Source organism: Humulus lupulus, chromosome 3, assembly GCF_963169125.1.
Source record: "Humulus lupulus chromosome 3, drHumLupu1.1, whole genome shotgun sequence".
Classification (NCBI taxonomy): domain Eukaryota; kingdom Viridiplantae; phylum Streptophyta; class Magnoliopsida; order Rosales; family Cannabaceae; genus Humulus; species Humulus lupulus.
In genome coordinates this window covers 110,166,212-110,180,583 of record NC_084795.1, presented here as the reverse complement: position 1 = coordinate 110,180,583, position 14,372 = coordinate 110,166,212, and the positions used below count along the sequence as shown (strand labels likewise).

The 14,372-nt window shown below is 37.8% G+C and overlaps 1 protein-coding gene and 1 long non-coding RNA gene across 2 annotated transcripts; both read right to left on the bottom strand.

Annotated features, from left to right (window-relative positions):
- Positions 1-6,185: 6,185 nt before the first annotated feature.
- Positions 6,186-9,506, bottom strand: LOC133821308 (uncharacterized). Its single transcript, XR_009887463.1, has 4 exons — positions 9,327-9,506; positions 9,160-9,208; positions 7,386-7,426; positions 6,186-6,782 (listed from the first exon to the last, which is right to left on the bottom strand). It is a non-coding gene; the product is annotated as an uncharacterized LOC133821308 (long non-coding RNA).
- A 2,998-nt stretch (positions 9,507-12,504) lies between these two features.
- On the bottom strand, positions 12,505-13,626 carry LOC133824927 (protein FAR-RED ELONGATED HYPOCOTYL 3-like). The gene has a single exon (XM_062257943.1). It carries the CDS (start codon positions 13,624-13,626, stop codon positions 12,505-12,507), a length of 1,122 nt encoding a protein of 373 aa, XP_062113927.1.
- Positions 13,627-14,372: the final 746 nt, after the last annotated feature.

Below are 14,372 nucleotides of genomic sequence, written 5' to 3'. Positions count from 1 at the left end.
ATCTCGGGAAATTTGCTGGAGGGTATACTTCTCGAATTGTGCCAACATATCTCTAGTTTTATTTAAGTAGGCCACCATTTTGAGGCCCCGTGCTTGATACTCCCCTAAGACTTGATTCACTACCAGCTGTGAATCAATGTAGATATCAAGCACTTTTATATTCATGTCTTTGGATAACCTTAGTCCTGCGAGGAGTGCTTCATATTCGGCCTCATTGTTCGATGCGGTGAAATCGAACCTAATAGCGCAGTGAAATCGATGCCCTTCTGGCATTATCAATATCACTCCTGCTCCTGCGTGAGATTCATTGGACGATCCGTCCATGAATAACCTCCACTGAGGAGCTTTGACTTGGGGCTCAGGCGCACTAGGTTTTTCGCACTGCTCGTCGTCTAGGAACTCAGTGAATTCGGCGATGAGGTCGGCCAAGACTTGTCCTTTTACTGCTGCTCGTGATGAATATGTGATATCGAACTGCCCGAGTTCGACAGCCCATTTTAATAGGTGCCCAGTCGCCTCTGGCTTTTGCAGAACTTGCCGAAGGGGTTGGTCAGTTAAGACTGTGATGGGATGGGCTTGGAAGTAAGGCGTAACTTCCTTGAGGCCAAAATCAAGCAATAGGCTAACCTTTCGATTGGAGGATACCTCAATTCGGCCCCGATTAACCTCTTGCTTACATAGTAAACCGCCTTTTGTATGTTTTCTTCCTCTCACACTAGCACCGCATTGGCAGAAAATTCAGTGATCGCCAGGTAAATGAACAAAGTTTCTCCGTCCATGGGTTTTGATGAAACAGGAGGCTGTGCCATGTGGGCCTTTAAGGCCTGGAAGGCCTGTTCACAGTCACCTGTCCATTCGAACTTCTTGTAGCCTCTAAGTAGATTGAAGAAAGGGACGCATTTATCCGTCGACTTAGAAATGAATATACTTAGTGCGGCAATTCTTCCTGTTAAACTTTGCACATCCTTGATTTTCATCGGCAATTTCATGTCTATCAGGGCTTTTATCTTGTTGGGGTTGGCCTCAATTCCTTTTGAATTAACAATGAACCCCAAAAATTTCCCCGATCCTACTCCGAAGGAACATTTAAGAGGATTTAACTTCATCTGATATTTGTTCAGAACGTTAAAACACTCTTGTAAATCCCTTACATGTCCTTCTGCCTTTTTCGACTTTACCAGCATGTCGTCCACGTAAACCACCATGTTTACTCCGATCAGCTCCTTAAACATGTGGTTGACTAGTCACTGGTAAGTCGCACCAGCGTTTTTCAGTCCGAAGGGCATTACTTTATAATAGTATAACCCTGTATCGCTCCGAAAGCTAGTGTGATCCTCGTTAGGGGGATGCATACTGATCTGATTGTATCCTGAATATGCATCCATGAATGAGAGGATTTCATGTTCTGCAGTTGCATTGACCAGCTGGTCGATCCTTGGGAGTGGGAAGCAATCCTTTGGGCAAGCTTTATTGAGGTCTGTGAAATCCACACAGGTTCGCCATTTGCTGTTAGGCTTGGGAACCATAGAGACCCACGGTGGATAAAATGCCACCCTGATGAACCCATTCTCCTTAAGTCTCTCGACTTCCTCTTTTAAGGCTTTCGATCTATCCTTATCGAGCAGCCTTCTCTTCTGTTGCACGGGTGGAAAATTCTTGTCAACGTTCAGGACATGACTGATAACTGCAGGATCTATCCTAGCCATGTCTTTCTGTGACCAGGAAAAAACTTCCTGGTTCTTTCTCAAGAATTCCACCAGTGCATGCTTCGTTGTTGCTTCTAAGTTTTTCCTGACCTTCACAACTCTGGTTGGGTCTTTTTCATCAAGTTGGATCTCTTCCAGGTCCTCGACGGGTCCAACATCTTCCTCAAAATCCCCAAAGTGAGGATCTAAATCCCTATCCTCACTTTGGGCAACATCCTATTTGGTGACTCCATCACCGGATTGGGCTTGTGTATCAATAGCCATTTGCAACCTATCTGGGGGAGTGCTCTTCAACGTTCCTTTCTTCGCCTTTGTAACTGAGGCGTTGTAGCATTCCCTTGCTTCTCTCTGATTTCCCAACACGCGTCCTACCCCTGCGTCTGTCAGGAATTTCATGGCCAAGTGCCATACTGAGGTGACGGCCCGAAGATCAACCAATATGGGCCTTCCAATGACAGCATTGTACGCCAAAGGACAATCGACTACTATAAAAGTAGAGAGCAATGTCCTGGTAGCAGGCACTGTACCTACTGTGACTGGAAGTCTGATTGACCCTGCTGGGGCGAGTCCCTCACCGGAGAAGCCGTAAATTGTTTGGTTGTAGGGTTCCAGGTCCTTCACGGACAACTTCATACGTTCCAGCGAAGATTTGTACAAGATGTTTACTGAACTTCCTATATTAACTAGTACTCTTTTCACCATCATGTTGGCGATTTGAACGTCCATGACCAGCGGATCGGAATGTGGGAACCGAACATGCTGGGCGTCGCTATCAGAGAAGGATATCTCACCATCCTCTAACCGAGCCTTCTTTGATGCCCTGTCCTCCACAGTCATCATCTCGATGTCTTGGTCGTGACGTAGGGTCCGATCATATCGTTCCCTCGCCTTTCCACTACTTCCCGCGAGGTGTAGGCCTCCGCAGATGGTGAGTAAAGTGCCAGCTACGAGGTCAGGCTGCAAAGGTGGTGAGCGTTGGCGTGTGGGGGCATACTCGTTGCCACCTGGAGCCTCTTGTTGGGAATTTCCCGAGGCCCGTACATATCTTCTCAAGTGTCCTTGTCTAATAAGGAACTCAATTTCGTCCATCAGCTGGTTGCATTCATTTGTATCATGTCCGTAGTCATTATGATAACTACAGAACTTGGTAGTGTCTCTCTTCGAAATATCTTTTCGAATGGGAGCAGGTTTTTTGTAAGGCACACTAGAACTCGTGGCCTGATACACCTCTCCCCAAGACTCAATAAGGGCAGTGTAGTTAGTGAACCGAGGTTCATAACGATTACCCTTAGCTCATTTATTGTCAGAGGTGGAAGGCTCATTATGTGGCCGTTTCCCCCCATTCTTGCCATTGCCATTGCCCTTCCCGTTGCCTTTGCCGTTGCTGTTGGGTTTTGACCCATTGGCTGCTTTGGCGGGCTCAGTAGTCCCCTTATCTTTGCCTGGGGGTTTCCCTTCACTGGCGATGGCATCTTCGAGCTTGATGTAACGATCAGCTTGATCTAAAAACTCTTGAGTAGTCTTGACTCCACGCTTTCTGAGGCTACTCCGCAAAGGCATGCGGCGCCTAACTCCCGCAGTTAGGGCCATCATCTTGCCCTCGTCACCCACTGTTTTGGCTCCAGCCGCTGCTCACATGAAGCGCTGGACGTAATCCTTTAGTGGCTCTCCCTCTTGCTGGCGTATCTCGACTAGCTGATTCACCTCAGTTGGGTGCACACGACCCGCATAGAATTGTCTGTAAAATTCTTTTACGAACATCTCCCAAGAAACAATACTTGCAGGAGGGAATTTGAAAAACCACTCCTATGCAGCATCAGAAAGTGTTGCAGGAAAGATCCTGCACCGAGCGTCTTCGGACACTTTATGAATGTCCATTTGTATCTCAAACTTGTTTATATGCGATACCGGGTCACCATACCCATCAAAGTTTGGAAGCGTAGGCATCTTAAACTTGCTAGGAGTTTCTACCATAGCTATCCTTTGAACGAAAGGAGTGCCTCTTCTCCTATCGTACTCGATGTGAGACGTCCTTCCCCCGACCAGCTGTTGTACTGCTTGGTTCAGGGCATCTATTTGGGCCTGCACGGCTTCGGGAATCGCCAGGGCCTCTGGTGCTGGGGGAACGTACTCGTCGTGCCGTTCCCGGCAATCGTTGAGTATGTCTCTTAAATCCTCGTCTCTTTGCCGCTGTTCGCTAGCATCGAGCCGGTTGAAGACGTTATTTTGTCTAGGTTGCCCCCCAGCGTCACGTCTCTCGGGTTGGTCCCTTCTAGGTGGCGGGCTTCTTCCCCCACCTCTATCTTCATTTCTTCGATCGACATTTGCTCTGCCTGAGTCGGCCTCATTATAACCATGGCCATCTTTGAACCTCGACTGGCCATGGTGGGATTGACTGTTCCCTCGGTTGCCTCCTCGGGCTGGAACGTCCCGAGCGTTAGAGGGTGGCCTGCGTTGGTTGGTGGGTCCCCGTGCATTGTCATTCCGTGGGGGGCCCCGGACTGCAGAGCCTGTCTCCGAGTTCCTTCTGTTACCAGAAGGACGCTGCCCTCTGCTCGGTGGGTTCGGCACTTTTCCCCTAGGGCATCTAGGGTTGCGGGGCTGCTACCCAACCCTATTCTGCCTTGACTGTAGGGGATTACCGCGACTAGCCTGGGATGGAGGCTGCGCTTCAGGATCCCTTAGCGGGACATCTTCCTGAGGCATCGGTGGCTGCTCGGGCCTTTGGGGGCTCGAGGGCTGGATCGACGGGCTAGGATTAGGACCCCTTTGGGGTGGCCCATTTGTAGGTTGATCAGGCTGTGAGGCAGGTACAGCCTGATTCCTAGTCAACTGTAAGGCTACTTCGAGGGCTGCCATGGCCTCCCTCTGGCGACGGTCCATCTCCGCCTGTCTTTCACTTAATTCCTGGCGCTGTCGCTTAATTTGTTGTTGCTGCCGCGCCATAATCTCAGCAGCACTTTCCTGGCTGGCCCTCAGATTGGCCAGTTCATCCTGCAATACTCCCAGGGTATTCCTCAGCGTCTCGGAATCCAGTTCTTCCTCATCGAATTCCAAATGCAGCTCATCTTCGGTCACGTTTGGAGGAGGAGGCGGTTGAGATGGTGCAGCGCCAGTCGCCTGTCCAGTCTTCTTTGTTGTTTTCGCCATTGATACTTCAACAATATTATATCAAGCTCTCAATGAAAGCACCAGAGTGTTGACCCTGATTTTGGTCAACTGACACGGAGTCAAAAATGCTTGATGTAGACAGATATGTTGAAATGAGAATAATGACAAAAACAGTAAAGCACACAAGAATTTATAGTGGTTCGGCCCCAGAATCTGGTAATAACCTACGTCCACTTGAGCTAATATTGATATAATATTTCAAAGGAGTGATCAAAGAACTAGGGTTCAATGAGTTTCACCAACCTCTGAAGAACAAAATAATATATCGAATGTGTTAGCTCTAATTCTCTCGTAAATCTATACTCTTAAGTAAGCAAAAAGCCAAAAGTCCCTTCCTTGAGCCATTTTTTCTCTATTTATAGGCTCAAGGAAGATTACATTAATTTGTTACAGATATTCTTTCCTAAATAATCGGATATTCAGGAAATCATGGGAGATAATTTCGGATATGATCATAACTGCATAAGATTTTCTCCAAATATAACGAGCATATGACCAAGCTGGTCGTATACTATGATTGAGCGTTGCGCCACGGAAATCTTTCTAGTCGATGGTCGAACAAGACTTCCGCCAGGTCTCAGCCACGTGTACCAAACGTCTGCCATGTCATCCATGCCTGTTTTTTGGATAACACATACAATATACTCGGATTAATTATGGAACTTCATAATTCATTATTAATATTTTGGGCAGTTTGGTCATTTTCAAAATCATTAGTAATGATTAAAGATCCTTATTTGGGATTTAAACTCATTAAGGAAATTCATACAAAAATATTTGAGACTAAACCGTAAGTCTTGGGGAGACCTACCCTATGGTCTCGATGCCTAGGCTCGGGTATCACAACAGTATTTTCTCACAATACGCTAAAAATCTTTTTCTTTAAAAGTTATGCTATTAACCTGTACTTTCAACAGTCGGTAAAATATATAAAAGATTTTAGCCAGTATTATATCTCGAAAATACTAATTAAATTCCTTAATCATTTTTAAAGAAAATAACTCTTAATTTTCCTTTTATTTTTCTTAAGGTTTTAATCTCTAAAAACTATTTTAAAAAAATTGCCTAATTTGTCTTAATTAGGAAAACCGTTAAAAATTTCACATCTTGACTAGTTAATTTTCCGAAGTCAATTAATCAAGTTTACTTGAAAAATAGTTAACTTTATTATTTTCTCAAAATGTAGGGTTTTAAACCCTCTTTTAATTTATTAACTTATTCATAAATGAATTCTTTTATTTTTAGAAATAATAAAACTTCTTTAATAAAAATAATTCTTATTAAACTCAAAGTGGTATTTTAGGCCAACATATGTTTTCAAGACTTACCAAGTTTTATCTTGCAATAAGAAATTTTTTACTTTTTACCTTAAGTTCCAAAATCTTATTTTTACACTATGTGTGAAAACCCTATTTTTTTCACATTTTTTAACTACATACTTTGTTAGGTCATAACTTGAAATTTACTTATCCAATTGTTACCAAAATTTCCCAATTCTATTTTTGGTATGCCTTTTAGGTCTTTGTAAAATCTTAGGTCAAAATGAGCATTTTTTATTTGTAAAGAACGCCCTAAACTAGTACTTATTAAAACATTCACATATCGTTGGTCCATAAAGAAAACCATTTTTTATAAAGGTCTCAGTGGGGATTTGCTTAAAACAATGCAAGTTGGGCCCATTAGTTTAAAAAGAAAATATGCGTTTTTATGCAAAGTTCAAAAGAAACAATATTAAATAATTAAGTCCCACTGATAATTTAGAAAGTCTCTTAAAACATAACATAATTAAAATGGTGTCCTAAAGTGATCGTTTATTCCGTCCATAGGATACCCCACGCCATACACCCTACGACGATAGAACTCCTCATGTCACCCCGCGTGCCACAGAGAAATCCTATTTGCTACCTGGAAGGGAAAGTAAGGGGTGAGCTAAAAGCCCAGTAAGGAAGTACAAACAATAAGCAAGTAAGGATACAACAAATACAAACACTAACGTTCACCTAACACATCATGTCATATCATAACATTATCGTAACATATCATCATAGCATATCATAACGTTTTCATAACATATCATCATAGCATATCATAACGTAATCGTAACATATCATCATATCACATTCATACAACATACATGATGAGCATGGCCCGCTAGTTGTCCATGTCACCCTAATCATATTCATACATCATACATGATGAGCATGGCTCGTTAGTTGTCCATGTCACCCTAATCATATTCATACAACATACATGATGAGCATGGCTCGCTAGTTGTCCATGTCACCCTATGAGGTAAACAAGAGTCTCTGGTCCTTGAATAACCTCGGCGCGTCCGCCCTAGGAGTTACGTCTTTATCTATAGTAACTCGTTGGATGTATCTAACATCCATAAACATATCATATTCAACATATCATTACATTATGGTATTCATAATTCATAACAATTCATTCATACAACAGTCTTACCATTCATAGCATAAAATCATAGAATCTATCTAACTTCCTTACCTCAGGTCCGAGCTAAGTAAATTCACAACCTCTCAACGAGCCTATACCATAATCAAAACGACATTTCTTAGCTTCATAAAATTACTATTTTGCCATTTCATACAACTCATGTATGAATGGGCCATGCACACATAATAAGAGTTACACACAACATGCAATTATTCTTAATTACACATAAGGCCATAAAAGAATAATGCTTACTTTACCTACTTTGCATGCATGATCTTTCTATATAAAAAAAAAAACACATGGTTGAATAATAGACATAATTTTGGACGTAAAAGTGGATTTGCATGTAACATGCATACGTGGGAACATTGCATAATTGTGTCGTTTTAAAAACGATAATTCTACATATCTTACTTTTATCATTTTAAAATTAATAGACTTATAACATGCTTTATTTTCTTAAAATTTCTAGGTTGATTAAATTTCTCAAAACATTATTTTATTTTATAAAATAATTTTATTTAGCTTTAAAAAAAAGTAAAATATGTGACAATTTCATTTATTATTCTCAAATTATAAAGAAATAACAAAAGCTTGGAATTTAATTAAAATACCTATGATTAATATGTTTCTTTAGAAAAATTAAATTTAATATTGGTTAATTGTGTTACATAAATGATGTGAGAAAAATATATATTTAAGTGTGAGAAAAATATATTTTATTTAAATTATTTAAGACTTAGTTTTATGTAACTTAAATCCATATGTGACAATTAAATAATCATTTTAAACTTTTTACACCAAACTTTCAACCACTATTTAATTTCTTTAAAAATCACAAATAAATTGATTCTAAATATTTTTCTCAATCAATATAAAGAAAAATCATAACTTATCAAAATATGCATTCATACCATATTAAAATACCACTTTTAATATTACTATAATTTAGGGTATTAATTTTATTTCAAATACTCATCAAATTCATTTTATTGAAACACTTCACATTTTTTTACAAAAAAATTCCAGCAACCATTTTTATCTTTAAAAATCACCATATTCAATTTAAAACCTCATATTTTTCTAAAAATACAATAAAAATTATGTAGGTATTTATTTGAGTAAAATATCATTTTATTGTGACTTAAAATACCCTTTTTAATTTCATAAAATTAACATAACATCAAGGACATTACTTATGCATGCAAATCATTTTTTTTATCAAACTTTTACCCAATTATTTACAAAAAAACAGCAAGCTTAATTTCTCATGAAGTTCATATTTTATCTAAAAAATTTCACATAAAATCATACATGTCCAAAATCTCATCATGCTCTTATTATATACATAATTCTAAGAATATTACTAACATATTGACATTCAATCTTATAAAATCCTATTTTTCTATTCCATTGAATCTACACATGAAATCCAACAAAAACAATAACAATGGCAATAACATACATCTTATCATATTACCCCTAGGCCTAAACATTTAAGATCCACCATAAAACATCACAAAATTCCCATCTACCTTCACATAAAACCTAGTATGCATCTATCATCATTTTTTTTTGCCATTTTACATAAATCAATGATTTAAAATAACCATAGCAATATAAACATAAAATATAATCCTCATATATACCCCATCAAATCCATTTTCTCAATCATTCCCATGAGCCCTTTTTAAACAAAACATATTCCCTTAAAAATACCAATCATAATCACCAATCCTACAATAATCAAACCACTAACATCACCATCAACAACCTCAAAGATAAACCCATCAAAACCAATATATAGGCTAAGAAAAACCATTACCTCTCTTGATTGTTGAATCAAGAACACTCTAGCAAGAAAACCTTGTCACCTATAGAGGATTTCCAAACACCATACATCCAAAGAAAGAAATCACAAAATCATCCTTAGATTAGAGAAGAGGAGAAGATACAAATGCACAAATGTGAAACTAGTAGATGGATTCTTACCTAGGGTTCGAAACCCTCTTCTCCTTCTCTTTCTTTTCTTCTTCTTCCTTTCTTCTTCTTCTCTAGAAAAATATGGCAGCCTTCCTTTCTCTCTCTCTAACTCACCTCCCTCTCTCTCTACCCTCTCTAGATGGATGGCTGTGGTATAGAGAAGAGATGAGCAAAAATGCTCTCTAGGGTTCTAAGGTTTCATTTATAGTGTCTAGGTTTTTATTTTTCTAAAATAATAAAAGTTAATTTATTATAAATTTATTTAATTCTAAAATCTAATTAATTAAATAAATACATTTTTATTTACCCAAAAAAGCAGCTGCAATTGTCCACCCCCCTTTCCTTCCTTGGATTTCTACACTAATAAGGAAAATGTGATTTTCGTAACTCTAAGGTCCTGTGACTTGGGGATGGGTTTTGATCCATTTTAGTTGCGTTTTAGGAAAAGTTCTATTTCATAAAAAATGTAGATAATTTCATTAGCTTTCTATCGGTACCATTTATGTCTAAATCGGATATCTACAGCCTATGTAATAGCCATTTTACTAAGGGTGGGTCTAAGGTTACGGGAATTCAAAAATGACAACTCTATCCTTTCTCCTCACCATTTGTTTCCCAATATTTTTCTTGTGTGAACACAAGCCTCTTTATTTCCCTTTCTTTTTATTTTCTTTTTAAATTCCTTAATTAAATAAAAATAAATAAACCAATAAAAGGAAATTAATGTGTAGAAAACTATTGCATGCACACCATGCAACCATGCACATGCACATACTCAATCACTAGAGTGCATCACTACCTACCATGCACCTTAGTGCATTCAACCAAATCTCACATAATCACATTTTAAAATAAAAATAAATATATATCATTTAACAAGTAATTTCACAAAAATATTCTACAAACAATTCTAACAATTAAATAAAATAACAAACAATCAAATAAAACAAACAACAACTAATAAAATAAACAACATTTAAATAAAACAATTTATCACACTTAACACTTAAATAAAATAAACACACAAAAATTTTAATAAACTAAAAAAAAAATTTGGTGCACTACATTATTAATGAAATTATTTTCTAACAATGAGGTAAAAATGACTTTATTTTCAAGTCCTTATTTTTTTCCAAACTTTGACACTTAATAACTTTCAAACCGTTCAGTATTTTCTTACCAAATTTTACAGTGGAATACTAGATTATGCCAATAATATGTACACAAAATTTTAGAAAAAACTGGGTTCATTTGCCCTATACAGTGGCTGTCTAAACTTGGTTTCGAAATTAAGAATACGAAAAAACAGTTTTTTACCTAACTTTGAAATAACATAACTCACTCATTTTTAAACATTTTTGAGTATTTCAAAAGCTCAATTTTATGTAATCAATCTCAACAACATCATAGTACAATTAAATTTTACAAAATCAATATACAGTGGATGCTTGACCTCTTGGAAGTCACAGCTCAAAACAAGTATTTTGTTTTAGGGTTTTCAACAAAACCCTTGGGGGTTTTGGTCCTTACTTTCAAAAATCAACACACAAGCATCATAAAAATTATAAAAAAACTACCATAACCTTATTACATCACCAATAAGAAACTTTAAGCATTAGCTATACAAAATAATGCTTAAAACTAAAAACCATACAATAACAACCATAAAAGTAAACTTTTTACCTCTTGTTGTTCTTGCTTAAGGTTTGGATCTTCCTATTAGCTTTGGCTCCTTCAAAAACCTTTCAAAACCTTAACCAACTCCCCCCAAAAACATAGATAATTAGCTATTTGAAAATCTATGGTTACAACTTTACAAAAGTCTAGTTTATTGAAACTTTACCTTAGGGAAAACCCTTCCTAGATCAAAGCTTAAATGCTTCCAAGCCTCCTTAGTGTTCTGGAGGTTGAAGATGAACTTGAGAGAGTTTTCAAAAAGATGATAGTGAAAGAGAGATATAGAGTGGTCGGTTTTGTTTGGGGGGGGGGGGGGGGGGGGGGGGGTTAGAAGAGTTTATACAACTCTAAAATTATACTACCCACTTAACATTATCCCTAATGTTTAAAATGGGATTAAACTCAATTAAAATTTTGTCATCCCCATTTAATTCTTCACATGACCGGCCACCACATATATTATATATGTGATCATTTTTTTTATAAAGGTTAATAAATATTTTCCAAGAAGAAAAATCAAATTCGACTTTTCACTCTTATTAAGTTTTAAACAAAAAACTTAACATTAAATAATTAAATTAAATGTCTCTCACATTTAATTTAATTTATCACACAATAAAATTTAACCTAAGGTCCATTCATGGAATAAAATTCTCCATTTTGGTAAAATTAAGCATTTAACACAAAATGCCCTAAAATTTCCATTTTCCCTTAGGTTTATTATTTTTGACCAAACTTTAATTTTTATGAATGTATTTTATGCCCAAAATATATTTTCCATAGTTTTTCATTTTAGTTCTGAGATTTTTACCCGATCAGGGTTTTTGTGTCGGTCCAAGACTGAAAGTCTTATCTTGAATTTTTAATCACAAAATTCATAATTTGGCTATTAATAACTCATGGAAATATATTCCAAACAAAATATAACATTATTTAAAATAATATTCTTAACTCGGGGAAAAAAATCTCGACCCGAGTCGTTTAAAGGTACCCGAAAACGCAAGACGTTACAAGCACTGTTTAAAAGGCACACCATAACGGTCCATGGAGTTTAGGGTGTTACAGTTGCGTATGTTGCTGCTGAATTAGCGAAGTGCCACCTATTGTATGTACGCCTTTCATGACAGTTTGTATTTGGATGAAGATCACCTGGGAGGTAGAAGTCCTCGTTATAATCCAATTGCTGCAGTTGGAGTGTTTCAGCTTCTTTAATGTGTGATCTGATAGGTAGAAAAGGTGCCATAATGATATTGAACAATAGTTTTTTATTTATTGGAGGACACATCTATATAAAATTATTGAAAGAGTAAAATTATTATAAAAATCATTACTTTAGATTTAACCATACATGGGTTAATGCTATTAATAATTCAAAAGAGATTAAACTACATGTAGTCATCTTAATAACTTGGTCACATATTGTCCGTAATCTATCACATAACACAATACTTAAATAATTAATGCAAATTGTTTGTTTTAGATGATAATATTTTAAAGATACAATGTCCAACTACATGTGGTAATTGTAATCATTCCCAAATGATTCTTGTGTTGAATAATGGACATTAGTGTCAAGCTCCATGAATTCATCCCTTGGTTCTATGTATCGTACTACTCCTTGTCTGCTGGTATTTTCCACTCTTCCCCGCCCCAATCTTGCACCCCGATTGGGGCATGTGCGGCTGTTATGGCCTAGCTCACCGCATTTTCCACATGCTCTTTGTCTGTAACCTATTCCATCTGATGGAATAGTTGGTCTGGCATCCCTGCGTGGTCCTGTGTTCCCTTGACCCTTTGTTCTCACCCGAATAGGGTCTTGTATTATGTTTGGGTTGTCCCGATAGGTACATGTTCTATGGGTGTTATTTGCATCTCTGTGGATCTCGAAACCTTCCTTGAAAATTATTGTGAGTCGAGAAATTTCGTTCTTTGTAGTTTTAAAGTAGATTGGTGATTTTGAGGCATAAAAGTTCATCATTGTCGCATCTAAATTGAGTACGCCAAATCTTGACATCTCACATTGCACTGTGTGTTCATCTGTTGCTTGAGTTTCCTCTGTATTCTCATCTTCGGATTTTGCATGAATGCTCCACTGCTTTAGAAGAAGTGAATTTGGAATTATTCTCACACAACAAGACTTCATAACAGCCCATATGTGTCTGCATGGGTAGCCATTTGTCTCATAGAATAAGCAACTGCATGTAAAGTGGTCCATTCCTAGGGTATGAGTGACCCTATATCTTTTTTGACCGTCTCGAAAGTTGCCCACCCCAAATATAGTGCAATTAAGGTGGCCTTCGTGGCTACTAATGAAATATCCATTCTCCTTTTTGATCTGTTTTACCACTTTGTCATACATAGCTCTCGTGTAGAATTTTGCACACTGCTCGTAGTAGGTCCGCAGTGCTTCTGATCGAGGTGGGATTTGGGGGATCGTGTGCTTGCTGAGGTAGTCATTTTCATTTTCTGTACGACGCAAATTAGTAACTCCAATGTCAATTGCAGTAACAAACTCGCGCAAACTATATCTCTTTATGAGAAACCTCTTCAGAAAAAATTTCATAGACTCACACTGCTGTGTTGTCCTCATTCCAGTCACAAATTGGCCATGGAGGAAGGATTCTGCCCACATGTGCCTTCAATGGTATTGGAGCTGACACCACGTGTTACCCCCATTTCGAAATACTATATGAATTCCTTCCATTTTCTTTCAAATATCTCCTCGGTGTAGTATGTGTACAGTAAATAAAAAAAACCCTTCGTAAACTTTGGACCCTTGCCATTTCTAGAAGCATTTGTGCTAAAATGCCAAGCACATAAACGATGTGTTGATTCTGGCATAACCTCTGCTATTGCCTTGTGTAGGGCATTATCCCCATCTGTGACCACAACCAATGGTCTCTTTTGATTGTGACATTGTAGGGAAACTCATAGCATCCAAGTATAAGAATGAATTTTCTCGTCCACCAGTAGTGCAAACCCAAAAATACAAATGGAGAAGTGGTGATTCACACCCAATAAGATCGCAAGCGGCTTGTTGTATGTGTTTTTCATGTATGTTGTGTCAAAAGCTATGACATCCCTGAAAGCCACATATTCTCTTCTTGCGGCACCATCAGCCCAGAAAATGTTGGCAAGCCTATTTTCTGTGTCTGCCTGGTGGTACACAAAAAAAACTTGGATCTTGTGTAGACAAACAATCGAGGAATCCTAAAGTACCTTCAGCATCTGTTTCTAGTTTTTCTTCTCGAGCCACACTTGCAACCCTGTTGTACACATCTCTTATTTGACATGGTGTTCTCTCATGACCCTCGAATTGCATGGCAAAGTATGACATTATTTGAGATGTCTATATACCAACTGAGTTCATAGAACGAA

What these genes read in the sequence shown, in the direction of transcription:
- LOC133824927 (XM_062257943.1), bottom strand. Translation starts at nt 13,626, where the DNA reads ATGTGGGCAGAATCCTTCCTCCATGGCCAATTTGTGACTGGAATGAGG.